Raw genomic sequence first — 26,407 nt, forward strand, 5'->3', positions numbered from 1 at the left:
AAATGTCCCTGTGGTTGTGGTGAAAGCTCCTTCAAAGACAAAGGGGGGGGTGGGGGAAGTAAGTATTGTAAAACACTACTACTATTGTGTGTGCATGGATTTTCAATTGTAGCTAGAAAAAAAGAAATACTACTGATCTTGTTCCTTCAAGGGAACAGTGCCTCTTTTTCTCTGATATAGCATCTGTTTAATTAGAGGCTCAAATGGCTTTAAATTACAAAGAAATAAACAAACTGAAAGGTCTCCTGCTCTTTCAGGCAGCTGCGTTCAAGGTGGGCTTTATTTGGTGCACGTGGTAGAGAAGATTGTGCTTAGGTATGAAGGAGTAGGGTAAGGCTGATCGAAAGGATGCAGACTACTTAAGGGCACAGTCCTACGGATACAGTGATAAGGTGCTTCCCCCCCGGCCCCTTGCTAAATGTATTTAGAATGAGAACCAGCACAGAAAATCTAATGTTTCTGTTTGCTCAGACTTTTCTGCAGAGAACACTTGTTTCATGTCCAGAGAGGGGAAACTGTTCATCCTCCTCACACTCAGAATAAAGCAGGAAAAACTTGATGTTGCAAAAAAAGGCTTCCACTGAGTAAGGGTGAGAGGTAGGATTTATTAACTATTGGCAAAATCAGGCCAGATTCTGACTACACCGAAATGCCATCATTCGTTAAATCCTCCTGCTTTTTACTGCTCTATGATTAGAAATAGGCCCAAGCACTCCATGTTTTTCAGTATCCACAGTTGTGTGGGTTTTTTATCATGAGGTTATATTTAGATGCCCATTGATGATGTTTTTCATCCCGAGTGCTTTTGGGAGTGTGAACAGCTGATCATTACACTGAGTTTGCCAGTACCCATGAGCACACTTAACCTACAGCAGCAAATAGTTATTGTATTGCATTTTGTTTTGTGCCTGTGGGCACACTTAAGTCAATATACATGATGGCTAGTACCACAGTATTGCATTTGTCTACACCCATGGGCACTCCAAATTGCCAGTGTGAGGGAACTGGTGAATTAACTAGCTGTATGCCCACTGGTGTAGTTACTTCAAGAGCAATACTACTGTTAATTGCTTAACTTAAATCTAATCGTAATGCAAAATAACAGAAGGAAAGCGCTGCAAGAATCCCAGTTCTTACAGAAAATGGATAGTAACATTTGTTTAATTCTAAGCTTGTTTGTTGCAAAAACTGAGGAACAAGCTCTTGGGGCAGAAGCCTCTGTTTTGAATAATTGCCCTTCTTTCCCTGTCTGTTTTACAGCCAGCAAGCTCCATTGAGCTCATTGCTCTCTCCAAGCTTTTACCTGCATGAAATCTAGTTCAGGGTTGATGCTTACTCTGCTCATTAGTGAAATTACTACCAGATGCTTTGTTAGATAGAGGTCACTCTGGCTGAATGCCATGACAACCTCTTCAAATACCATGATTGCTAAACTATAGCTTTGACTCGAAACGGTGCAGTAGGTAATGTTGACATGCTGCAATTACCACTCAGTCCTCACAGCATGTTCAAACAACACTGACTACCTCAGTGCTGACTTGGCAACACCAGAACTGGATTTGGGATGTATATTGTGGATGACTAGAAAATGTAGGAATTTTAGGAGAACGCCTACATGGAGCATTAGCTTATCTCGTTAGCCTGTGTCTAGTCAGGTCCTCTCAGAACTCTGTTGAAAAATGGTAATTAAATGATAAGGCTGAGTCTAAAGTTACACGGGCATAGATGGGCTAGGTTTCAGTGGTGCTGGGAGCCAATTTTTGCAAATGAAGAAATCTTGAGTGGGAGTCTTAAATACTCAGCAGAAGACAATGCAAGGGTCTGGATTAGCCTGTCCTAGCAGTAGGGTCATCTTTCCTTACTAATAAGTCTTATTTTTTACTTCTTTTTAGGAGACTGATGCAAAGAAGGTCAAGCTAGATGGGCACTGGGAACATGGTCCACATGTGGACTGGATAAGTGTCACAAAGGAACAGATGAGGAGAAAGGAAGGGGAAGAAGGTAGTAGAATTGTTTTCCTTATAATAGCGTGGTCCAGTCCACTTGTTAAGTCACAGAGCTGAGCTGGTTAAGAGAAAGCTCTGCAGTGCACTTCTTTATGACGATGGCAGGCAGGACTTCACAGCTCTGCTAATGACAACTCTGTGTGGCTTCCTGTTCATATATATCTTGTAATGAAAACTGATTGTGTTACAGATGTCTCTGGTGCGACTTGCAACTAATGTGACTGTGATTGATGGACCAGATAAGCTTATTATTAAAGTATCAGAATAAAATAACTTGGATATGTGGAATGGCAATTATCCAGATACAAAATGATTGATTAAAGCTGTAGAACAGTTACTAATTTATAGCTTTATAGTATTATTGCTGTAAAGTAAAAAAACCTGGAGTGCTTATCTAGAGGGTTATGCTACTGAAAGCAGACGATTAACCTTATAAAAAGAACCAGACCAGGTAGAAAATACCATGCTCCTGCCACCATTGTTTTTCTCCCATGCGTGGTTCTTTTGCACACAGACTTGTGTAAGCTACATGAGCAGAGAAGGCTCAGCATGGTAGCCTAGCTAGCAGTCTTTCCTATGACTGCAGCTTAGGAAAACCTATGTAGATGGGCTCCTCTGCACTTTTTTTTTTAAGAGTCAGAAAAGTGGTGGCAAGAACATGAGTGTCCCTTAGCCATAATGGCTTTGGAGTTCCGAAGTTTGTAATACTGTATAGTGACATTTAACCATCAAGTAAGGGGAGATTGGGTCTAGAGGGGATTAAGTGTTATAGCAAACACTTACTATGTATTAAAGGACAGGGCTAGAACTACTAGCTTTTTTAACTTTTAGCAATCCTATAAAATTGTTTTATACAAGGTCAGAGCAGGACAGTGAATGGGGGAGAGAGGCACCCCCCCCTCCCCAAACATCTGGAGGAATTAATGAAGACATCAGTTCTGAATGATGAACCAGTTGTTGGGGAAGGGGGGTGAGTGTCAGACTAAGACACTAAATATGATATACAGAATTGAGCTGCCATGAAACTGTCTGCATTAGTCAGCCTGGTTAATCTAGTTCTTCCCAAGATCCTCAGGGAATGCCTGCAGGAGATCTGCAGACAGAGGCATGTCGGATCAACCCTTCCTACCAAGCGCAGAATGATGCTATTCAAGTGGCAACGTGCCTCAGCCGGTATTGCTCATTCATGTCTTTTGGCAAGAGGGTTTGCCTCCTGTGTGAACGTTACAGATAACCTTAAACGCAGGCACTTCCAGGCTGCAGGTACTGCAGAGATTGCCATACTCGGCATCTGTTACCATCATGTTCTGTGAAAAAGGGATCTTAAAGTGCACGCGGCCTCTTCCTGCCCAACTGAAAGAGCTCTCGGTACACCCAAAATCACTCACACCAGACTTCTCTCTAGTGGAGACCCCTCATTTTCCCTGAGTAAACTGCTTCATTGGTTAGAACTTGTTAGAAAGTGTGTGCGTTTTGGTGGGTGGGTTGGTTGGTTGTTTTTAACCTTAAGTCTTTTTTTGGCCACAAATTAAGTGGACTCATTCTTGTCCTTCTGATAGCGGAGATGGGAGAGGGAGGGATCGCCGCCCTTTGGTAAGACTTCTTTGCACAGCGGGAAGCCTCCGTTCCCCGCATGCTCCTCCGTCTCCGCAGATCCCTTACCAGACGTTTCCCAGGGCCGCCTGCCCCGGGAAGCGCCGGGCTCCGAAGGCGGGGCCGAGACCGCGGCCAGTGTTCGCACGCAGCCCTGCGTCCCCTCTCCCGCGAGAGCGGGACCTGGCCGGCCTCCGTGGGTCACCACGCGGTTCGTGGGCTCCCTTACCACCTACTGCGTTTACCTCGAGCGACGGCCGCTACCGGGAAAGCGGGTCCTTACACCGCTGCGGCTTTGCGCGCCGCCGTTCCCAACGCCAGCCTGGCGCTGGCGGCACCCGCCTCAGTCTGGGCCGCTCGGCCCGGGCTGCAGTGCGGGTTTGGGGCTCTGCCGTTATCGCCGTCGTCTACCGGGAACAGCCACCCCGGCCCGCGGGGCGGCGTTACGGGGGACCTCGGCCCGGGTCCGGACGGGACCTGCCGTCCCCACGTGTGTGAGTGTGGGGGAACCCCGCCCCCCTGCCCGGGTAGCCCCCCTGGCACGCACAGAGCACCGGAGCCGCTCCGCCACCGCCCCTTCCCGGCAGCTCCCGCGCTCGCAGCGCGCTTCGCGCAGGCGCGGACAGGGCCGCACCACCAGCCCCGCCGCTGGGGGGGAGCGGGGCAAGGAGCGGTCTCTTCGCCAGCCGCTGCCGCCGCCCCCGTCCCGGGAATACGGCCTGCGGCTCCGGCGGGGCACGGGTGACGCGTCGCTGGAGAGCGGCCGGGGCCCACCGCGCTCCCCGCGGCCGGACGCGCACCGCTGCAACCCCTCCCCGCCGCTAGGAATGGTTCACCCCGCGGCCCGGCCTCTGAGGGGAGCCGCGGCCGCCATTTTGTGCGGCGCCAGCGGAGGGTGGCGGGCTGGTGCGCGGCGGAGGCGGTGAGGGTCTCCCGGAGACGCCGCTCCCTTCCCTGGCCGGTGAGCAGGGCGCGACGGGCGCACTCGGGGTCCGCTCGGGCCGGGACCGCCGGCGGTGGGGGGCCGCGCCGCGCCCGGAGGTCGCAGGTTTGGGTGGGCCCAGGCAGGCGGTGCGGCCGAGGGGGGCTGTGCCCCCTAACCCGTCACCGGTCCCGGCCCCACTGGGGGAGGCTGCGGCGGCCCTGGGAAATTCCTCCGTGCCTCGGGGAGTCGTTGCTGTTGGTCTCTCCTCGGGGTCGGCGACGGGCCGAGGTGTTGGTCCGTGTGTCTGTCGGTACGGCAGGGCCTGAGGCGTTAACGTCAACGAATAACGCGTTTCGGTGTACCGTGTTGTGTAATAAATACAGATGGGCTTATGCCTGAAGGTTAGAAAGATGAAAACCAAATTAAGGAAAACAAAGCGATGGTTTATGCCCGCTTTCCCCCCCCTCTCCTACACTTTAGTAACTTCCAGCAGAGATGTCGGAGTATATCCGGGTGACGGAGGACGAGAACGATGAGCCCATCGAGATCCCCTCGGAGGACGACGGCACGGTGCTGCTGTCCACCGTCACCGCCCAGTTCCCCGGGGCGTGCGGGCTGCGCTACAGGAACCCGGTGTCGCAGTGCATGAGGGGGGTCCGGCTGGTGGAAGGCATTCTGCATGCGCCGGAAGCCGGATGGGGAAACCTGGTCTATGTTGTTAATTATCCCAAAGGTTTGTCTTCGTTCCTTTGGCTTTTTTATATAAGCGTGCTTTTTCAGTCGAGGTCCGAGTGAGTCACTGTCAGTTTAATGTGGCTACAATATTACCCGTTGAACCTGTGTATCTGTCCTGCAGAGCAGATTTGACCCCACTGAGTTTTCAGATGTGCAGTAAGATTTTTAACTCTCTACCCAAACAAGCACTTTAATGACAAAGTCTTGCATTATCCTTGGAGGGTTTACAGCCTTATATAGACCTTTGAAGACTGTGGTGTAACGGGATCTCTGTGTACTCACAGATGCTTCTCCTCAAGCCATGGTTTGGTCAGAGGTACTGTTTAAAAGAAATGCTCAGGAAAAGATGAGCCTGACCACCCTGCCCCACCCCCCCAAAAAAAAGGGGAAGGAAGTAAATTGCTAATGAAATATTCTTGTTAAAAATTCCTGTCTTCTCCACATCCTTATAGGACTGTGAATGTTACTGGATACTACTTCAGTAAACTATTATAATAACAAGCTCCCAGCAGCTGGCATGTGTTCCTTTGTAGTCTGTACTTTTTCTCAGCATAGTCTATGATTTTATACCATGCAGTTCATAATCAGTGGAAGCAATTTCCAGAATTGAGGATGATGTCTAATGCACCTCTTTCTTTTCAGATAATAAGAGAAAAATGGATGAAACAGACGCATCATCAGCCGTGAAAGTGAAACGAGCAGTACAGAAGACTTCGGATTTAATAGTCTTGGGTCTTCCCTGGAAAACCACTGAACAAGACTTAAAGGAGTATTTCAGTACATTTGGAGAAGTTCTGATGGTGCAGGTAAAATGCTTTTGCAGCCCAAGTAAGGAGGGACATTAGGTAGAAGTCAGTCTTCTGGTGAAGCCAGTAGAAACAAACAGAGCTGTATAAACTCAGAGAAGGTTTGAAGCTGTGTGTCTCTGTTCCTAGGTGGTATTTTGTTCCCCGAGCTTTGTTGCTGCAGGCTTGTATAGGTACAGATGGTCAGGGACATTTGGGAGTAGTAATTCATGCAGATCAGCTTAATGGGTGCAGTGTTTTTAAGAGCTTTTTAATTTATATTACTGTTATTAATTGTTGCAGCTGAATATGTGTGTGTTTATGAGTGTGTGTTAAGGAATTAGAGATTGCTGTGATGGGAGTGTTTACAAGACTGATACACTCTCAAACAGAACTTTACTAAATTAATTCAGTAACAGCAGGCTTCTTACTAGCGGTTACTTCTGTATTACCACTGCCTACACCAGACTGTTACTCTGTGACGCACGTATCCTGCATCAGCTGCGTGCACATGGTACCGTGGACCTGGTGCTGCTTGGTTAGCGTGGGTGCCTGGGCCCTCGATGGCCTTAGCTGCCTAGCTGGCCTGGCCAGGCACGAGGGGTCTTCGGTGGCAGAAGACAGAAGACAAACCTGCATCAGTTCTGTCTTCATGTGTGACGTTTTCATCCTCACAGAACGGGGATCTCGCCTCATCCTGACACACTTGGCTTGTTCTTTATCTTTGGCTACTTGCATGCCTCCTGTGCGCAGCTACACGGGTTTGCCCCTTTGCTGGTCATGTTGCTTGTACAGCGGGTCTGGCTATGCCATCACAATATTACAAAATATTTATATCCCATTTTTGGTTATGCTTGGGCTCAAGGCAAGCTAGTAATTTTAATTTGTAAGTGTCACAGGCCCCTGCTTTGATTGTATTATATTTCAGTAATTTTTTTAAGAAAAGATAGGCATATACAGTGAGATAACCAAAACTTTCTGTATGCTTTTTTGGTGATCTTAGTATCAAGGTTGATCCAGGAGATGAGATGACTGGTAAATAGCATGTCATTAAGTCACAAATACAGGCATGCTGTGTTTGTGTTTCTGTGATCTTTTTAAAAGTCTGCTTTTTTTTGTCTTAGGTTAAGAAGGATATTAAAACTGGCCACTCAAAAGGTTTTGGTTTTGTTCGGTTTACGGATTATGAAACCCAGGTGAAAGTAATGTCTCAGCGGCACATGATAGATGGAAGATGGTGTGACTGTAAACTTCCCAATTCTAAGGTACTTTCGTATTTATCGCTAGTTTTATTTTTACCGAACACTCGAAGTGCACTTTAGCAACTGTGTTAGGTGAGCAGGTGAACAGATTAATAATCCACCCTTGGATGCGGCTTTTCATCTGTGAAGGGACAGGACAAGTGAGAGCAACGAAGGAAAACAGGGAGGAGGTGGGTGAGCAGGAAGTGAACAAGAAGTGTTGGGAAAATAGCTAGTTATGTGGGGGAATTAAGTACAGATGGAAATCTGAAAATAAAGTGTTTTAACATCCAGCAGTACCTGCTTAACTTGTCTGCTACATGAATAAATGCAGAATAAAGCAGGCAGAATAACTAACCTAGGGAAGATCAGAATGAGTCTTTGAATTCAAAGCTGAACCTAATGCTTCCGTCTGTTTACTTCCTGTGTGTATATATGCAGTTATTGCATAAAAAAAAAAAAACCAAGCTTCCTTCTGCAGTGGCCTTGTCCTGTTGTGGTCTATTGCTCTCGTCTTCATTTTCTTGTGACTCTTCTCCATCTGTACCAAGGTGTAAGCATGTACTCTGAACAGAACTTTACTTTTTTTTTTTCAGTCTTTAACTTACAGTCTCAAACTTTCTTGATCTTCAGTCCTCAGAACAGGCGAGATTAAAAGGGGCCTTTATCATAATGTAAGTCGGTTCTCAAGGATAGTTGTGATTTTTTAATTTTTTTTTTTTCCTCTTCAATTCTCTCCAGCAAAGTCCTGACGAACCTTTGCGTAGCAGAAAAGTGTTTGTTGGGCGCTGCACCGATGACATGACGGCAGATGAACTCCGAGAGTTCTTTGCCCAGTATGGAGAAGTGGTAGATGTCTTCATTCCTAAACCCTTCCGAGCTTTTGCTTTTGTTACATTTGCAGATGATCAGGTACGTCTTAAAATGTTTTAACTTCATATTTAGACAGCCTACATTTCAGTAGCTTGATAAAGCATTGTTTCTGGAACTACACCTGGAACACTTACTTATCCACTGTCTTGAGAATGCCAGTGGAATTAGCTTGATTTGAGTTATTGAATTGTCTAAGGTTACACTTTTCATATGCTGTTGTACAGATGGGTTTTTATACTGCAGTTAGTGTAGTAGTGAATGCAAAGATAAAACACTTCAAATCGGATGAAGTATATGCATATGCTTCCTTTGCAGGTTAAATATCTGCTCAAAATCGTGGGTTTTTTTTGTCTTTACTACTAACATTTAAAAAAAAGAAGTCTAACATACATTTAATCAATCCCTTATTTCTTATAGGTTGCCCAATCTCTTTGTGGAGAGGACTTGATCATTAAAGGAATCAGCGTACATATATCCAATGCTGAACCTAAGCACAATAGCAATAGACAGTTAGAGAGAGGTGGAAGATTTGGTGGTAATCCGGGAGGCTTTGGGAATCAAGGGGGCTTTGGCAACAGCAGAGGAGGTGGGGGAGGACTGGGTAACAACCAGGGCAGTAACATGGGTGGAGGTATGAACTTTGGAGCCTTTAGCATCAACCCTGCCATGATGGCAGCAGCGCAGGCAGCCCTGCAGAGCAGCTGGGGGATGATGGGCATGCTGGCTAGTCAGCAGAACCAGTCGGGGCCGTCGGGAAACAACCAGCCTCAAGGCAACATGCAGCGGGAGCAGAACCAGGGCTTTAGTTCAGGAAATAACTCCTACGGCGGTTCCAACTCGGGGGCAGCGATAGGCTGGGGTTCGGCCTCGAACGCGGGCTCCAGCAGTGGGTTTAACGGAGGCTTTGGTTCAAGCATGGATTCCAAATCGTCAGGCTGGGGAATGTAGACGCAGTGGGCTCTGATACTGACTCTATGGTGGGAAATCAAATTTTTCTAACTCATGGTAAGTATACTGTAAATTACATATATACTAAAATTTTCCAAATCCGTTTGTTCAGTGTGCAGTATATTCAGCAGTATTTTTGACATTTTTCTTTTTTTAAAAAAAAAAAAAGAAAGAAAAAAGAAAGGTAAAAGGAATTTTCTAAGTTTTGTTACATATCTTGTTGGAATACTGAATGTTTGGAAGTGGACTGCTGTTTGCCTGATAGGTAAACTAACACTACAGTCGATAGGAAAGGTTTCTCCTGTAATACTTTATCCCTTGTTTCCTGGCTACCTGAATTCTTTGCATGTTCAAAATGGAAACCATTGGTCAGAAACAGCATTCTCTCCCTCTTGTTTTTAATTTGATCCCACCATAAGACTCTCCAAGTGCCCCAGTTGGAGAACACGGTGTCGTTTTTGTTTCGTTTGTGTTTTTTTTTAACACTGTCTCCCCTCCATACTAAAGTACGATATGAAGGCTTCATTTAATCTCTGCAGTTCATCTCATTTCAAATGTGTATGGAAGAAGCACTTCATTGAAAGCAGTGCTGTAAATATTCTGCCTTAGGAATACTTCTGTCTACATGCTTTCTCATCCAAGAATACTTCATCACACTGCACATGCTGCGTCTTAGACGGTGGGTGTTCCATTTTTATCCGCTACTCTTTATTTCATGGAGTCGTATCAACGCTGTGAACGCAAGGCTGTGAGATGGAACCAGAAGGCTGTTTGAACTTTTGAAACCTTGTGTGGGATTGATGGTGGTGCCGAGGCATGAGAGGGCTGGTATGTGCGAGATAAAGGAGAGAGCGCATGCAGAGACCTGGTGGTGCATTATGGGATTTTATTTTACTTGGCGAGATGTCTCTCAATCCTGTGGCTTTGGTGAGAGAGTGTGCGGAGAGCAATGATAGCAAATAAAGTACGAGTGTTTATTGCATTCAAAGGACATCCATATGTGGAGGACTTTAAGTGGGTTTTATACCTAGTTAATCAATTAGTTGAATGTGTTATGTGAAATGAATATTTGTATTTTTTTTCCCTTATGTCAACTGCTGTGAATGCTGTATGGTGTGTGGTTTTTTTTTTCTGTTAATGATCTGTAAGTGTGGTAATGTGAATTGAAGATGATGGGGTTTGTGATGAGAACATTGAGCTTGTGGTGTGCTTTGCAGTAGCTCTTGTAGCAGAGATCACTAGCGAGCTCAGTGTGCCTCTCCAGGGTGGAAGTTCCACTGTCTGTAAGATATCCATAAGAATGCTGTTTGCTGCAGTTTCGTGTTTGGATGCTTTTTATAAGATTTGTCACTGTAGGAAATTCTTAAATAAAACTGATTTAAGTAATATGTGTCTTTGTTTTGCAGCCCTGAATGCAAAGAATTCATAGCAGTTAATTAATTTTCCCTTTTGAGATGAACTTCTGTAAAGCTTTTTTGCAGTAATTCGGTTTGTTTCAGATAAGCATGCTCTAAAAGTTGGCAAGTCAAACGGAGCCACCGCTCATCATGTATCGATACCTGACACCCAACTTTAATCCACTGTATTTTTGCACTGTTCAGTGATACGTATATATCTAAAATCCAGTTCCCACACGTTTGGGTGTCCACACCTAGAATGGTAAGCAGTTCCCTCCACACTGCATCTCTACCAAGGAACGTTACTTACTTATTCTTTTAGGAGTTCCTCATCAGAAGTGGGTTGGGGGAGACAAACACTGTCAAGATGTCTTTCTGTCCACAGCATCTCCTTCGGGGATGTATGTTTTTAACTTGTGTTTAGACCAGTCCACTCGTGGGAAGTAGGGTTCTGCAACACTTTCAGCCCAGAGAAAGCTATAAACTCGTGTTTAAAATGAGTCACAGGGAAGACCTTCCAGCTGAATAAAGCATTAGTAAATGTAGATAGACTTTGACAGAAGTCTTAATCTGGAAAACTAAGTTTATTACAGGTGCAGAAGTGTCAACTAAGAGGCAGCTTCTTAACAAAAAGCAGGATGTTTCAGCAGAAACTGGTGGAAGATTATTTCCACTGGCAGTAGGAGCTTGAGGAATTGTTTAATCAACTTGTGCTTGAAAACTACTAAAGCTTGACCCATATTTTTTATACAGCATACTACTATGCTGTAGCTATGAACGTTGTGAATATGGATATTTAGACAGTTTTTAACCTATTTAACTTTTCCAGTTATATCTTCATTACTGCGTATTATAGTGAGGCTTGGGGATAGAAGACCATCTAAATGGCGGACAAAACTGCACTACTGGTAGTTTTCCACTTGCAGTATTAAAAAATCAGCTGGGTCTCAACGTACATCTTAAAAGGTTTAAAGAGGGGCTCTAAACACTCAGGCTGAAAAGTAATCCCATGCTTTTGTTGTTCATATCCCACTGCAAAACGCTTAAGATTTTTTTTTTCCTGCACCTAAGTCATTCTATCTCCAAACTCTGTACCATCTGTGAATTTTGCATTTTAGCACTTGCACTATTACCAGCTACTTCTGCTGAGTAACACTTAAAAATGGTATTCTTGGATCTCCAAAGACTAACTGTGACCCCCCTGCAAGGAACTTCATGGTAAGTTTTTGTAACTAGCATGGCTTTGATTTTGTTTAAATTGTCCAGGTTTAGGTTTTAACAGGCTGGTTGGCAGCACTGAGTAGTCTTTGCTAATAATTTTAGCCTTCCTTCACCCTCAAACAAAATCCCTGAAAATTTTAGAATGATTTTCAAGTTTTAGTAGTATTTTCTAACTGCTTTGCATACTCTAGTGTTTATAAGTGAGTAAATAAACTACTGTTGAAAACATACTGAAGTGTTTGGAGTCTTGTGTTTTTTTTTTTAAAGATACTTCATTTTCAGTTACTCTAGAAAGTGAAATACTAATGACAGAATGTGAGACGCAAGAAAGAGGAAGTTTATGTAACTTTAAGGGAATGTATATTGCAGTCAAACCAGTTTTTTGTAACATTGATTCTAATTAGTTCTGAGAATCTGTTGTCAGCCGAACATGTTCTGAAGTTATAAATCTGAATGTGAAAGTTTATTCTTTATACAAACTATGTTCAGAAAAACACAGTTTTTGCAGCTGACAGCAGGAACGAACTTCTTTAAGGCAAGGGCTGTACAGCTGTCCCTGCACTGTGTACAGCAGGTACCTGGTATAGAAGTACTTGGAAGTGTACAGCATGGTACCTAAATGCCCCCCAAATTCGGCGTGCAGCTGGTACTGCTGGGATTCTTCAACTACCAGTATACACGAGGGAGCGGTGAAGGTACCTTGATGCTCTGCATGCTTTCACTGGACGTCTGCTCATTCAAAAGCTGCAGTCTTACAAGGATCCACAGCACTATTTAAAAGAAATCAAAATATACTTAAGTACAGAGTCACGTCTTCTTTAGGCAGGTAGCAATTTTGTAAATCTAAAGGTCTTTTAACAGCTGCTGGGACAGAAAACAGAAATTAACGTTGTGTTTGGATACTCAAGTTCGGTTTTTTTTTTTTTTAAACAGAACTGTTAAGCCTAATAAACATTAAGGATTTAGTGTTGTTTTCTAAGTATTTAAATACCGTAGCTATTAATGTAATCTAAGTAATAGCTGGTAGGAATTACAAATAAAAGTCTTTTAAGAATTATTTAAAATAATGCTTTCAAACCATGGGATGTAACTGGGACTCCTGTATAGACCCCGTACTGCCCCGCGAGAGCACAGCCTAAACCCCCGGACACAATGCCAGCAATAAACCATTTGCTGGCCTGAGCACCTAAGGGCACCGGTGGTCCTCCACTGTCCCCCAACAGGACCTCTGCCCCCCCCAGCTCCAGCACATAGCGTGTTTTCTGTTAAGGAGGGCTTTTCCATTAAATGGTTTATTTGCGTGCACATCTGTATGTTCTTTCTGGGTGATGACTACCAGCTCAGTATGCAGCAGCAGAACAGAGGAGCTCCTCGTCTCAGTTCTGCCCGACTGTTTGCTCTCTTTTGAAATCCATCTTCTTTTCCTGGTAAACAAATGGGTGTGACATCGGTACTGAGACTTCATGCTCCAGTCTAACCAATGCAGTATCATTGTCAAAGTTGACAGATCATGTTTATAACCTTCATGAAGAAAAATTTTTTCTGCCCGGGCTTCTTCATAGCAAAATGAGCATTTGTTCAAAACCCCCAACTTAATCCTCAAAGCTGGGGTTTTTTTTTGATCAACTACACCACCAGCAGCTGTCAGAACCCAGTTGTCATTCAGAAGTGAATCACCTTCTAATCCTCCTTGCTCTGTAATTAACATCACTTGCCAGGGAAATTCTCCAGGCTTGGCTCGCCTTCCTCCATACATACACTCCACAGTTCCGCTTCTCCACATTCCACAAACTGCAAAACAATGAATGCAGCAATAAATGTTAAACATTTTAAGATCTGGACACTGAATTATTATGCTTGTATGGATTAAATTAAGTTGATGATTCTAAATGTAATTTCTAGATTGTTTTGTAATGGTACAATTGCTTGCAAATGAGTATTTGATTTAGAGTACAATTTTCATTAGTATTGCATACATCCTTTGGAAAAGTTCTGTAATCAGAAGAGTTTTGCTTACGAATTTGGGCACAGAGAAATAAGTGTATTTGTTCTGAATGTAAATTAAGGTAATTGGAATATATGGATATTCTAATCTAAAAGATAAGAGGAACAATTATGCTTTTACATTGTAAAATGTTTCTCTGAAAACTCAGTCTTAGATCTTGAGTAATTTTACAGAGTAACTAATGTAGCAGTTCAAGCATTTAAAAAAAAAAAAAACAAAAAATTAAAAACCCCTGTACTCTGCAGTAAGGGCATTCAGTGGCTTTTCCCCCTCACAAACGCTTCTGGAGCGTGGTTCAATTTTCCTGTCAGAAACAATGCCAAGCAATTTAAAAGCAACAACAATTTAGTTATTTATGAAACTGCATTCTCCAAAAGAGAGCTGGAATAAACCGAAGGTTCAGCTTTTTACTCTCTTCAAGGAGAACTGAACTGAGTTGCTGGCATTAATCTACAATGCTAGCAGCAATAGCGAGCCTCAGGCAAGACCAAGGCATGTTAAAATAGAAAACAATTTAACAGATAAATATAAGGTCAATATTAATAACTACAGGGAGTGCCAGTCACACCGGGTAGTTATCATAACGTTTTTAGTTTTGTTATTGTTCCTCCCTGTTAAACAGCAATTGTAGCACTTGCCATTTTGAAAATCAGAGTAACACAAAGGTCGTAATCTGATTTTTAAAATGAACATTCTACAATGAGGTGGTTCTGCCTCATGAACTTAAATGTACTAAAAGAAAATCTAAGAAAGCCATGCTATGATACCTGCTTCTGAACTCTCTTCATGAACAACGGAATACCTTAGCTGAGTAACTTGTTAACAGCCCAGCGTCTGTAGCTCAGTGCAGGCTGGTATTTGGGAACAAGCATCACCGAATGGAGCTGAGCCCCTTCGTTTCAGGAAACACTCTGAGGTTCCACCTCAGGTGCACATCAGCGCATTGCTCCAAAGCTGTGTCCTTCAGTATCGACCTACGTACAGCCTGCCTCGCTGTCTGTAACAAAGCGTGACCACGGACCAGCAACAGTCAGTACTAGCTGAGAGCTTGTTAATGATTTTGCAGTAACTGCTAATTCCAGCTATTTTGTGCATTCATGCATTACCTGGTTCACAGACGGGAGGGGTTACTTCTCCTTTGGAGTTTTTCTAGTATCCATCATCACTGCATATATATTTACCTGCATCTCACAGAGACAACAAAAGTAGGAACAAGTGAATAAAACAGCTGCGCATCGTTTTAAAGCAGCGCAGAAGTGACACTCTAGAGGCAGTGTCAGACATCGTATTTTAGGTCTCCTTTGAGTTTACTGCAGACTCTTGAGAAGGTGACTCCGCAGCACTTACTCCCCTCTGGCTATTTGCAGGATCTAATACTATTAAACGCCACTAATTGGGGAATGATAAGAATGTGTTAAGCTCCCAACTGCTACTGAATTAAGCCTACCTGGGGTACCTAAGAGTACAGGTACTGTATTTTTCTCCTATGATGATGATGGTTTTGCTAGTTACATAAAACTGTTGGGAGATTGTACACTATTTCAAAGGACACTACCACACTTCTTTTTTTTTACCTTTTTTTTTAAATAACCATCAGTGCTTTTAGAGATTTTAAAGAATGGCAGAAATTGAAACATCTTCCAATTTACAAATACAAAATGCACTTTGACAAGAAAAGGAACAGTTACCTGTTCCTTTAAACATGTAAGAAGAAGAAAATGTTTCTCATACTGCAAGTTCTATCATTCTTTACAAAACCGATGTTTTAAATATAAATATTTACACAGAAATCTTCAAGTTCGCAAATATTAGCACTGACTGATGCACTTTGCCATTGGTTTGTTTCAAGAAGCATCTTTTTAACATTCCACTACAAAAGACTTCACATTTTAATTATCCAAGAAGCATGAATAGAAATAAAAGGTCAAATTAATTCCACATCAAACAGGGTTAATTACGGAAAAAACAACATCAGTTACACATTTATTTGCTCATTCATAAGGGAAAAACAGTAACTAGATTTTTATTTCCTTAAAATGGCTTTACTGAATGTATTTGTTTGCTGCACTACTTTCAGAGTAGGAAAAGGTAAATAATTCTTATACCATCATCATATATATCTAAGCGTGGGTGCTAATAAAGGCCATAGTGGATGGCTGTGAATGTGAGGGAGGGTTACCCTTTCTGGAATCTGGAGGCCAATTTGCATTTGTTGTGCAGCAGTTCCACCACTTAACCTGCCTTGTCACCAGCCGTGATGGCACACAGCTGGTCAGTGCGTTTCAAGGACAGCACAGAATAGCGCCTTCATTTATCTATTTCCATGCACACCCAGCTTTCCTACTATTTGTGTTGAACACTAACCCTCACATCAGTTCAATTATTCTGGGCTTCTACATAAACAGTAAACGTGTGCAACTATCAAATCAGACAGACTATAGAGTAACTGTTGAGGTAAGCCTGTGCCTTCCTAAAACACAACCACCTAACTGTGATTTTAAAATTTTGCTGTAAGCATACAAGGACTGGAGTATCTTCCGAAACTGCCTGCTGAGAAGCAGGATGTTATGAAGAACTAAGTCTGAAATGCAGCATTCAGCAGGAATGACCAAGTATTCCAGTTTTAACTGCCCTGGAGAGATGCAGTAACAAATGAAAGAACATTAAAAATTCTCGCTACACTGATCTTCTAAAATCTTTCGTAAAATCATTCTTTTCTTCCAACACAATTACAAGCAAGTTTCTAAGCAGCAGTGTTCAAAGAGCATCAGCATGGGCATACGTACACACAGGCATACACAGAAACATAATTCTTTGGGGAGGATATCGAAGAAGGGACAATTGCTAACAAATTCAGTGTACTGAATACACCTCATAATGTGAGCAACAGAAATTGTTCATAAGAAAAGGCACCTACATGTTTAATCCCTGAGAAATTAAGTCCAATAGGACTGATAGCACCATGGTTCACCTACTTCAAGTAGCACATCTCCGATGTCACAAGAGAGAGCACAGCGGTCACCCAGAACGTACTGCGCTTGCACTGGTGCGATGTGACCATGGGGTGGTGCTTCAGGACTGGGACATGGCAAACCTGCAGAGGATCAGAAAACAGAATATTCCCCTTAAGAGCAAATTCGTTACTGCTAAAGGCTCTTAGGGAAAAAAACCACCCTTCCTTTCTCTACACTGTTTCACTCACATGGACGCAGATCTACAATTACTGAGAATAAAAGGAAAAACTGACTGACTTACTATGATGCTCTCACATCAAAGGTGCAGCGACCTGCATGGAGCCAGGCTGCACTGACAGGAGTAGCCCAGTACGTCTGTTGCCTAAACACGCACCTTGTAACTCTTGATAAGTTGGGAAAATTGTTCCCTCAAATAAAATCATATGCTTGGACCCAAGTTGAACTGTAAGATCAGCTGGAATTCTGGAGTTCTCTTAAAACTTTACTTCAAAGTAAACTGCTTAGTAGTTACATTGTTTAAGAGGTATGCTATGAAAACTAAGCATGAAACCACTGTTTCAAAGCACCACTATTTGGTTGCTATTCAGGCCTTTCCAGAATGAAGTTCTGGGAATAGTTTGGACTTGAGAACTAAACAGAGGTCTCCTACCCACCTGCTGCCGTGTATTTCATCTTCCATCAAGTGTGTGCTCCTGAGATACCGGTTACGAAAGTAATATTCACAACACTAGCCTGTGTCTCAATCTTTGCAGGCAAAGTCTTTCCACAGAATGGGTCAAATTGCTTTTTGGGTGTTTTAACCTGAAAAAGAACAAAGAAAGATTTTAATACAATTACTCCTTGAACTTGAACGGTCCTTTCTTGCAAAGTTTAAAAAAAACAGGCAGGTGGTTAGAGTGATGGCTCGTCACTCTGTAACTCAGAGCGCCTTTTCTCCAAGCATCCTAAGTGCTGTGGAATTCCTGGGAAGCGATCACTGGGTCCATTTTATAGATAAATAAACCGAATGCAAAAGATTTAACTGACTCCCCCGGCATCACTGGTCTGTGATAAGGGCAGAGGTTGTGATTAAATCTTTCAAGTCATCACACATACGTGTGCTTGGTTTTGGTTTTGGTGAACTTCCCAAAAGAGGAAGGTGTTGAAAGAAAAAAATCCAGCAAAACTGAAGGGGTGAGAAGAAGAAATGAACAAGGAGAGATACAGGGAGACGGAACTGTAAATTAACATGGCGAGACACAGGCTGAAAAAAATGCAGTAAAAGAACTAGGCCTGCTTCACAAAAGCTGTCGACAAAATGCAATAAAACTGAACTTACTTTAAGGACATCATAGCAGCACAACACTTCTGGGTGTGTCTCCACATTAAAGGTCTCCATGAATTCCAGCGTGATCAGGAAGCCATCTTCTACCTGGATACTGTAGCTGCAGGAGCTGAGTGGGGGATAAGGTGTTGGACAGTCAGGGCTGGTGATTTCTCCAATTCTTTCAGTAAAAACCTGATGCTGACAGTGGGCTAGGGAAAAAACAAAAGAGAAAATGATGATCATAGTTGTATTAACTCAGTTCAGCCGTACTGGGTAAAGGTAGTGGATCTTTTTCTACACTAGTCTATCCCTTCGAGAAGGTTTCAGAGCCACGTATCTAACTACCTATGAAATGAAGCTAGTCTCACACATTTCACCAGCGGGCATCTGTCACTGTCGAGAAAATTGCCCTCTCTCTCTCTGTTGTAGTAGGACCAGGGCATGAGCATTATCCCGCACTCCTACCTCAGAAGTTGTGCAGGGAAGGACACCGGGAAAGCACCACTTAGACAGTCACAGGGCTGGAGGTCAGAAATAAGTGTGATAGCTGGAACCTCGTCAGAAACATTCTGAGGTGTTAAATTTGCAGCTTGTCTGCTGCACCGGAGTGTGCAGGGTGGTAGGATAGCTATCAGCTCCTCAATTCCAGAAGCCTCTGAATGCAGCTCTTTCTTTCTAATGCCTTTGTTGCCAGACATTTAGAATGTAATTGTATTCTCTGAGCAAAACCAGCTGTGCCTCTTGCCAACACAATTGGAGCCACAAATGCTCCCTGCTGAAGAGAAGCAAGGAGGAACAGCCACAAGTGCCCCGAGGATCTCTGCTTGTTGACAGCATCTGATCACTGTGAAGTGCTGCTTTGATCAGCTGGGAACAAAGGCTTTATGATGTGCTGCAAAAGCTGTATGAGCAATCCTTTAATTGATGAGGAATGCTGGACTGGCTGATAACACCAGCATAGTTTTGCACCACTGTGACACTGAATTAATTGTAAGAGGGGAATTGTTTGACTTTGAATTGTATCCTCAAACACATCATGCTAACCTCCACCAACAAAAATGCCATTATCCAATCATTAATTACAGATTACCATCTAAAATAGACCGCACAGTTTAAGGTTATCATTTTAATGGAAGGGGACCAAGTTGTGAATGAGAAAATGAACATTATTGTCCCTTAACTAACCATGGATTTCATTAGCCAAGATTCTAACCTCCTTTTACTTCAGCGAATGAAACCTGCTTCCAACCTATACCTATGCAACAGCCCTACTTGCTGCTACAGGAAGTATTCGGATACAAGCGTTTACTTGGAAAGGAAAGCAGGAATGGGTAAAAGGATAATCTTTTTGTTGTATGTTTGTGTGGCTCTTAGCACAACTACAATACCACAAGCAATGATGCACTTGGGTACCAAGTGTTTCTTTTAGCACAAGCTGTAAATTCAGAACAATCTTTCTCTGTCCATCTCCCCAGAAAGTTATGAGCAGCTGCTTTTCTTTGACATAAATCTATCCATCACCACAGTGACTGAGCATCTCTGTGTGCTCTACTCTGAATTCATTGTCCTAGGTTTTCAAACACAGCTAACAAATACACAGAGTAAAACAGTTAATAAATTAATAGAAATGCCTATTCTGTTAAAACTGAGCACTCTTCTACTTTTTAAATCCTGTTTGAAATGCCTCTCTTGGTCCAAAGAAGCAGAGAAAGCTTAACTAATTCACCTGGAAGTTCTGGCTGCCTCTGAATCTAGCCTAGCAGCACACTGCTTTGCAGCAGCAGAAATCCACCGAGCTACAATGGGAATTAAATCTTTTCCTTTCATGCTATACTTGTAGAGGATTATCAGCAAGTGGGTTTTTTCCTTAATTGTTATTACCTCATTCTTCCCAGCTAAATGCACGTTTCTGTAATTCCACTGATTGTGCCTCAAACTACAGAAGCGTTTGATGGCTATGTAAGAATAAAGCATGTTTTCCAGCACACTCTCCGGAGCTGCTGCAGGTGCTGCTTACAATACTGCCAGTGACACAGAGTTCACTGCCTCTCCCCAGGCTTTAAGGTCCCACTATAATGCTTCCTTCCATCTGCTGCAAGCCCAGGTTAAGAAACACCCCAAAACCTACTTGATATGCAGCTTTAGCAGTATACTGCTCACAGCCATGTAAGCGCAAAAAAATCTGCTTCTCTTTAAAAACTGAAATTTCCTCATGCTGCTAATATCTGTCCCAGCTCTACAGCCCCTACAGGAGTAGTCTGGAGGCAATTATAGGAAGAGATAGGAATGAAAATATGAAATCCTTGGGTGTGAAAAAAGACTCAGTGTGAAGTCTTACCCTAAGCATACAAGCCACAATATAATGAGTACTATCTTTACACCCCTAACTCCCTTCTGAAATCATTAGGAAGTTAGAATCTCAAATCTTCCGCTAGTTCTGCATCAGAATCCTTTCCTAGTACCTACAAAACCATTTTTCCCCAGGCATGGGATCTACTGCGTAAAGAAGGGATATTCAGGTTCGTAAGGTTAAATTCTCTCTTACAAGAACCTCAGAACTAGAAGGTAGCAACACCTTGGTTTCTCTTTACTGTAATGATCATGTCATCTTCCTTCCTTAAAGTATGTTTAAAGGAATGTTATTAGACTAAAGCTCAGCATGAAAACATGTAAGAGAGAAATGGTGGAGAAAAGACCACTGGGTGGTAACGCACACGCACACACACATATATCATGTAGAGACAGAAAAACACTGCATATAACCAAACACTATAGTTTCTGAAGGCTGTTCACTTTCTCCAGTAATAAAAGGGCAAAGGGACACATGATGAAATTAAAGGCCGAAAACCACAAATCTGATACAAAAACAGGATTAAGAAATAGCATATAATTAATCTGTGCAACATGCTGTCATATGAAATTTAAGGCAAACTTTTATATGCTAGTGCCATAAGTTCAGCTTAAGCTAAGTAGCATGCAGACAACACAGGCTCTATTGCACAGGATTACATTTCTGTATGGGAATATACTTTAAAAATCACTTACTGACCCGTATCTTCCACTGAAACATAAGATGCTGGCCAGTATCAAAGGCAGGAGACTGGACTCGAGGGATCCTTAGCCTGGATCCATTCTAGCAATGCATATTCCAGAATTGCTCTGAGCTGCCCAGGTGCTAGTTGAGAGGCTCTTCAGGGCAGTGATCACTCTGTGTTCATGTAGCAAAAAATAGCACCATGCCCCTGCACAGAGCTGGGATCCCCATACGCTGTTATAGAACAAATAAGAACAGTGCCCCATTAATACCCTAGTAGTTCAGAAAACTGGCCTTCATCTTGGTTTGAAGGACTAAAGGAGGAGAAAGATAGAGAGTAATAGTTCTTCATGCTTCATTACATCTGTCTCCTTTAAACTCAGTTTCCCAATTTTGATGTGAGATTTTCATAATACAGTTTGGAACAATGCGAGTCATCACCAATAAACTCTCTTGACTTGTGCTCACATGGGTAGCCAAAACTAGCTGACCCAACAGAAGATACTCCGCTAGTCCAAGGGAATTTGCAGCTTGAAGATGAAAAGGCTTAGATTGGACCTTACTTTTCTCCTGATATCTCCTGGATGTGGCCGCTGGGAGTTTCCTTTGTCAAGGCAGTATTTTTTTTCCATAAGTCTGCAAGCAAGAAAGTCATAAACTAGCCAGCACGAAAAGGATCAAATAATTTTTTAACATCTGCCAGCAAAAATGCTGTCCCTTGACTTCTCAGTCCAAGCTTTAGAGCTGTCCAGAGAGTGCTCAATTATGCTTAGGCCATATTTTTATTAGAATCACAGTGAGCTGTTTGCCAGAGGCTTAAACTCTGAAAAATGACCCCCTCAAAACTTGCAAGTCCATTGTCATTGGCTCATTAGGTCTCCAATGAAAGGCGGGTCATAAATTGTATCGCTGAGCCATGACAAAATTTCAAGCTGCTTTGATCACAATTCACTGTGACTATGAAACAGCTTCTGAACAAGATTAAATACAGCAGAAGTAAGCCGCCTTCTTGCACAGCCATTCTACTCCCAAATCAGTTCTCTGCAGCATCTACCTTCTACAACACTTACTAAGCATCTTCCCAGTAAGTCAAGGCAGTGACGTTACCTCTCATTTTGCAGATGGATGTTCAAAGCTGGTATCAAGTGACCTGCCCAAGATGACACACAAGTCTGCAAATGCAGTGACCTGAAATGAGTCAAGTGTCTCATCTAAAAGACTCTCTGTCCCTCCCACGCTCACTTGGAAAAGGATTCGTCCCCTGTTTACTCCAGGCACTAAAGAGCAGAGATGGGGTTGGAGAAACTGGGCCTTATAAATAACAAGTAAAAGCAACTCCTGCTAAATTGCAGAAATAAGGAAATGTTGGTCGATTAATGCTCCTTAATCCCTCAAGGTTTTTAAACAAAGCGTTGTCTTATCTTCAGCAGTCCACCTACAGCTGCTCAGCTCTGACTTGTTAACGTCTTGTAATAATCATCACGTTTCCTCCACAGAGTTGGGGAGTTCTAGTCACTGACAAGTACAGAGCACGGCATTTCTCCAACACGTTTCAAGACGGTCCCTGCCCAAAGAGGGTACAGTCTAAAAGGACAACAAATGGGTATTAATGTGGAGCAGTGAGAGGCACTGTGAGGGACTGAGACGGTATCAATCAACGCCACAAGCAACTGCGCTGAAAAACAGCATTCCTTGTGTCGCATCTGCTGTGGGGAGGGCACTGTTGCCTTCCCTTGTATGAAGGCAAGACATGTAAGCTGCTCTGGTGACATTCATATTACTTTACCAAACTCCTGGAACTCTGAGGCTTTGCTCACCTGAACACATTTCAGCCATAAGGCCAGGTTCCCAATGGGAGATATGGCCAGAGTCACATAATTTGGATTTTAAAAAAAAAAAAAAAAAAAAATCAAACCTTTCCAAAGAGTGAATGGGCTCTGAATACAGTTTCAATCTACAAGCCTGGGTGCAGACAAGAGCACATCTAAAAGGAACATTAGGGAACAAATGTGTGGTTCCGGTCTTGTTGCAGTTTAAGAACCATGGAAGGTCAAGCAACAAGAGTTGGACAAGAAATTCAAGAGTCTTCAGGTAGCTGTGATGCTCAGGGGCCTTTCACAATGGCTTCTCTCTTACCAGCTCCTGCCTCATCTACCACCTTGTTCCATAGTGACACATGGGAAATGCAAGAAAATGAATGCCCCAGAGGCTGCCATCAGCTTTCAACAAGGAACAGCCTCTTTATTGTCTGCAGGAGGCAGGTCTGAAAGGCAAGGAACCAAGACATACAAGTCACCCAGCAAGAGAAGCCTGCAGCCCTTGGGTGGACTGCAACAGGTAGGTCAGGAGGGAGGGCAAATCAGCTCTTCCCAGCACATCTGTCTCCATCTCTGCCTAAGCGAGGAGAAGCTTAATTATCTCACGCTGGAAAATAAAGGAGAAAAAAGAGCCTGTCAATATCAGCCTGCTCAGACAGGAGCCCAAACATCAAAGGGGCAGCTTTTGCCCTCATCTCATGAAGGTGATCCACAGAGACCTTTGCTTTGCAGCCCAGCCCAGTGGCTGGAGTGGCTTCAGTGCTTGCATCTAAAAGCTTCTGAAATATGAACAGGTTCCAGCACATCAGCTGTACCATAGTAATTCCCAATGCGCACGTCTCCACCCATCAGAGTAGCCCAGCCCTTCAATATTGCTGATAAGCTCCCTCTGCTAGCGTTACATTCAAGGGGGAGGCATAAGTGTGCGTACGTGAATGGTCAACGCAAAGCTGCTAGTCTGACAGTTCACAGCTATTCATTTTGCACCTTCACATTAAGACTAGGCACATGCTTTATAGCGTAAGTAAATCCATATACTTGTGCTAAAAGCCATCACTATAGGAAGGGGAGGTTGAATGAATAGGTCTGTTCCAATACACTGCAGATATAAGGAGTGTGAATCTTGAATCAGACCCAGGCAGCAATGGCTAGAGAGGGTTTGTAATAGCTGGAGTTGGGAAGCTAAATGCCAAGGTGGCCTTAAGCATTGGAAGTTAGATCCAATTCTGCATTTCAGCACTGGGGAGTTCAAAGAAACTATCCTCCCATCTACGACAATATTTAGTGAGCAGTTTGTGTGCTGGTTCTTTCCAGACGGGATTCAGCTCCAGGTGGGCAAAGCTGCATCCACAAAGGATGAATCTGACACCACGCACACACTTCACTGCAAAGTGAATCCTGAGGTGCCGATCACTGCGCTGATTCAGACATTTTGCTGCCTGACGACACATAAGGTTTCCCTAGTTGTGAGCTGAGAAGCAGAACCAGGCAGAAGTCAGCGAGGTAAACCTCATGCTGTATGCCCTTCTGAGCAAGAGATCTGTGCCTGGCCTTGTCCTTGTCTCCCATCTAATGAGTGGATCATTTTATCTGGTGTCAGTGATATGTGGACTGTGCCGTTTCTTGGCCTGTGTCCTTCCAAGAAGAGTAAGCAAACTATTTCTCCACTAGACTTCACAACTCAATTGTTAGTTTTCCCAACACATCTACTAACTCAGGTCCAGAATATTCAGTATCTCGGTACCCAGGGAGCAAGATATACTCAGTTTTGCAAGGGTCGCTGCACTGGCAGCCATGAAGACTGAAAGTGTCTGCAGCGGCCAGTGTAAGACAAGCTTCTTGCTTCTCCATTCCATCTGTCTAAAGCTGAACACAGATGGATGCTGCCTAAGCAGTAACCAAAACCGACTGCCAGTGCACCATTTTACTGCGACACAATATTGCTGTCCCTAATGGCAGCAATTAGCCCACAGTCACTCTGCGAACCAGGGCCTCCGCTCACAGCCCTGACTAACCCCCTGTACCTTCCGCACCAGGTGCAAAGGGAATACTGAAAACAACAAAAACCCACAGCTTTCATCTCGATGCTAGTTTCGAGACTGGATTTAAGTGGATGTTGTAGGTAGGGAAGTACCTCCTGACCTAGCAAGAGCTCACCTGTGCATGTCCTCTTGTTTTCATGCAGTGTGTAGCCAATCCGACAGCTGCAATAGTAGCCCCCCACGTAGTTGTGACAGTGATGATTGCAGAGGGGTTCACCATCAAACAGCTGTTTGCACTCATCGACATCTAATGGGTGAAGCACATAATTAGGCAACCAACACCCTTCAACAACACTTTGTCTTGATCTGAGCCACTCTGTGTTTTGTGAGGCTGGCTTGTTTGCATTTGGTTGCTTTGCTTTTTTGCATCTACCTCTGTACAATGCCTTCTCCCACCTCTCACCAGCAGCCACAGCCTATGAGAGCAAAGGGAAGCACCAACCCCACCATAGCCGTGTCTCTTTCATCTACGAGAGGGGCTGGTCTCTTACCTTCAGCAGCATAAAAGGCTTCAAAGCCTGTGAATGGTTTCTCATTGGAGTAGTCAGATCGAAACACCACCATGAGGTTGTTGTCAATGGAGACGTATGTCTTGTTGCCCGGAGCCTCCTCAGTGTCTGTACTATTCTTTCCACACAGCGTAGCCAACGTCCTCCCACCAGAGCTCAGCTGCAAAATGGGCAGAGGCAGATAAATCTACCAGATGAGCACAGAGCTTTGCTCTTCCCAACCTGCTGCCATGGCTTGGAAAGCATGTGTTTAATGGTGTGAGAAAGGAGACTTGGATGCTTTCAAAAGGTGCTTCTGGAGGTCAGTCCAGACCCAGGGACAGATCAGAGAAGATTTCCCCTATTCTCTGTGACTTAAGCCCATAATTTTGTCTCCCTTTTTCCTTTCAGAGGCCCACACAAAGCTGTGATGCCAGCCTAGGCTATCAGCACCATGCTTTGTTTATATGCTCTTGTTAACTTGATGCTCTCAGTGACAATCGGATCTTGGCAAAGCCAGAGACAACTGGGGTAAAAAGGTTTCATACACTGACAAATTCAAATGTATAGTAAAAGGTCTCTTTAAACTAGTGACTCACTTGCTCTATGATTCACTTATTACAGTTCCAGCTCTTCATTTATCTTGTGTTTTTAATACAAGAGAATGTTCTGATAAATGGGGCTCATGTTGTACATGGTAGTGATAGAACTGTGTATTACAGACCTACCAGAAATGTCCGGCCCAAAGGAAATTACACGAAGAACAACACGGATTTGTGGAATGGAAGCAACTTGCCATATAAAACCATGGAAATTATATCTTCCTAAATGGGAACAAGGCGGTCTGATTTGGTTCCATCAGATTCAAAAGTACTGCTGATGCGTTGGTTTTGCATATTCCCTGTGTATACAACTCCCTCTTTAATGTATACCAGGCCCATGCAAACAACCAAACGAGTGCAAAGGTAGCACGGCCTCAAATCAGCGACAGGGCCGCCTAGACTAGAGCACATGCT

The 26,407-nt window shown here is 43.6% G+C and overlaps 2 protein-coding genes across 4 annotated transcripts in view; one reads left to right on the top strand and one right to left on the bottom strand.

The window, feature by feature from the left end:
- The first annotated feature begins 4,242 nt into the window (after window positions 1-4,242).
- TARDBP (TAR DNA binding protein) lies at window positions 4,243-10,492 on the top strand. Of its 3 annotated transcripts, none has more exons than XR_012677069.1 (7): window positions 4,243-4,560; window positions 5,005-5,257; window positions 5,902-6,065; window positions 7,169-7,309; window positions 8,027-8,197; window positions 8,576-9,163; window positions 9,646-10,492. XR_012677069.1 is itself a non-coding variant. In XM_075172476.1 (6 exons), exons 2-6 carry the CDS (start codon window positions 5,020-5,022, stop codon window positions 9,104-9,106), a joined length of 1,245 nt encoding a protein of 414 aa, XP_075028577.1. In that variant the 5' UTR covers window positions 4,243-4,560; window positions 5,005-5,019; the 3' UTR covers window positions 9,107-10,492. The 3 variants fall into 3 exon arrangements, 1 of the variants encoding a protein (XP_075028577.1); XR_012677070.1 differs by having other exon boundaries at window positions 9,716-10,492; XM_075172476.1 differs by having other exon boundaries at window positions 8,576-10,492.
- A 1,587-nt stretch (window positions 10,493-12,079) lies between these two features.
- Window positions 12,080-26,407, bottom strand: part of MASP2 (MBL associated serine protease 2) — a 32,331-nt gene continuing 18,003 nt past the window's right edge. Inside the window, exons 3-10 of the mRNA XM_075172477.1 lie at window positions 25,395-25,572; window positions 25,019-25,150; window positions 18,023-18,219; window positions 17,358-17,505; window positions 16,705-16,823; window positions 14,836-14,916; window positions 13,402-13,515; window positions 12,080-12,494 (exon numbers count right to left, since the gene is read on the bottom strand). Coding sequence (XP_075028578.1) covers window positions 17,383-17,505; window positions 18,023-18,219; window positions 25,019-25,150; window positions 25,395-25,572 — 630 coding nt within the window. The 3' untranslated portion in view covers window positions 12,080-12,494; window positions 13,402-13,515; window positions 14,836-14,916; window positions 16,705-16,823; window positions 17,358-17,382. The remainder of the gene's footprint in view (window positions 12,495-13,401; window positions 13,516-14,835; window positions 14,917-16,704; window positions 16,824-17,357; window positions 17,506-18,022; window positions 18,220-25,018; window positions 25,151-25,394; window positions 25,573-26,407) is intronic.

The sequence above is a fragment of the Calonectris borealis genome, chromosome 23 (assembly GCF_964195595.1).
Source record: "Calonectris borealis chromosome 23, bCalBor7.hap1.2, whole genome shotgun sequence".
Lineage (NCBI taxonomy): Eukaryota > Metazoa > Chordata > Aves > Procellariiformes > Procellariidae > Calonectris > Calonectris borealis.

What these genes read in the sequence shown, in the direction of transcription:
- TARDBP (XM_075172476.1), top strand. Translation starts at nt 5,020, where the DNA reads ATGTCGGAGTATATCCGGGTGACGGAGGACGAGAACGATGAGCCCATC. An exon ending in TGTTGTTAATTATCCCAAAG is followed by an intron (nt 5,258 to 5,901) that starts GTTTGTCTTCGT and finishes CTTTCTTTTCAG; the next exon opens with ATAATAAGAGAAAAATGGAT. An exon ending in GAGAAGTTCTGATGGTGCAG is followed by an intron (nt 6,066 to 7,168) that starts GTAAAATGCTTT and finishes TTTTTGTCTTAG; the next exon opens with GTTAAGAAGGATATTAAAAC.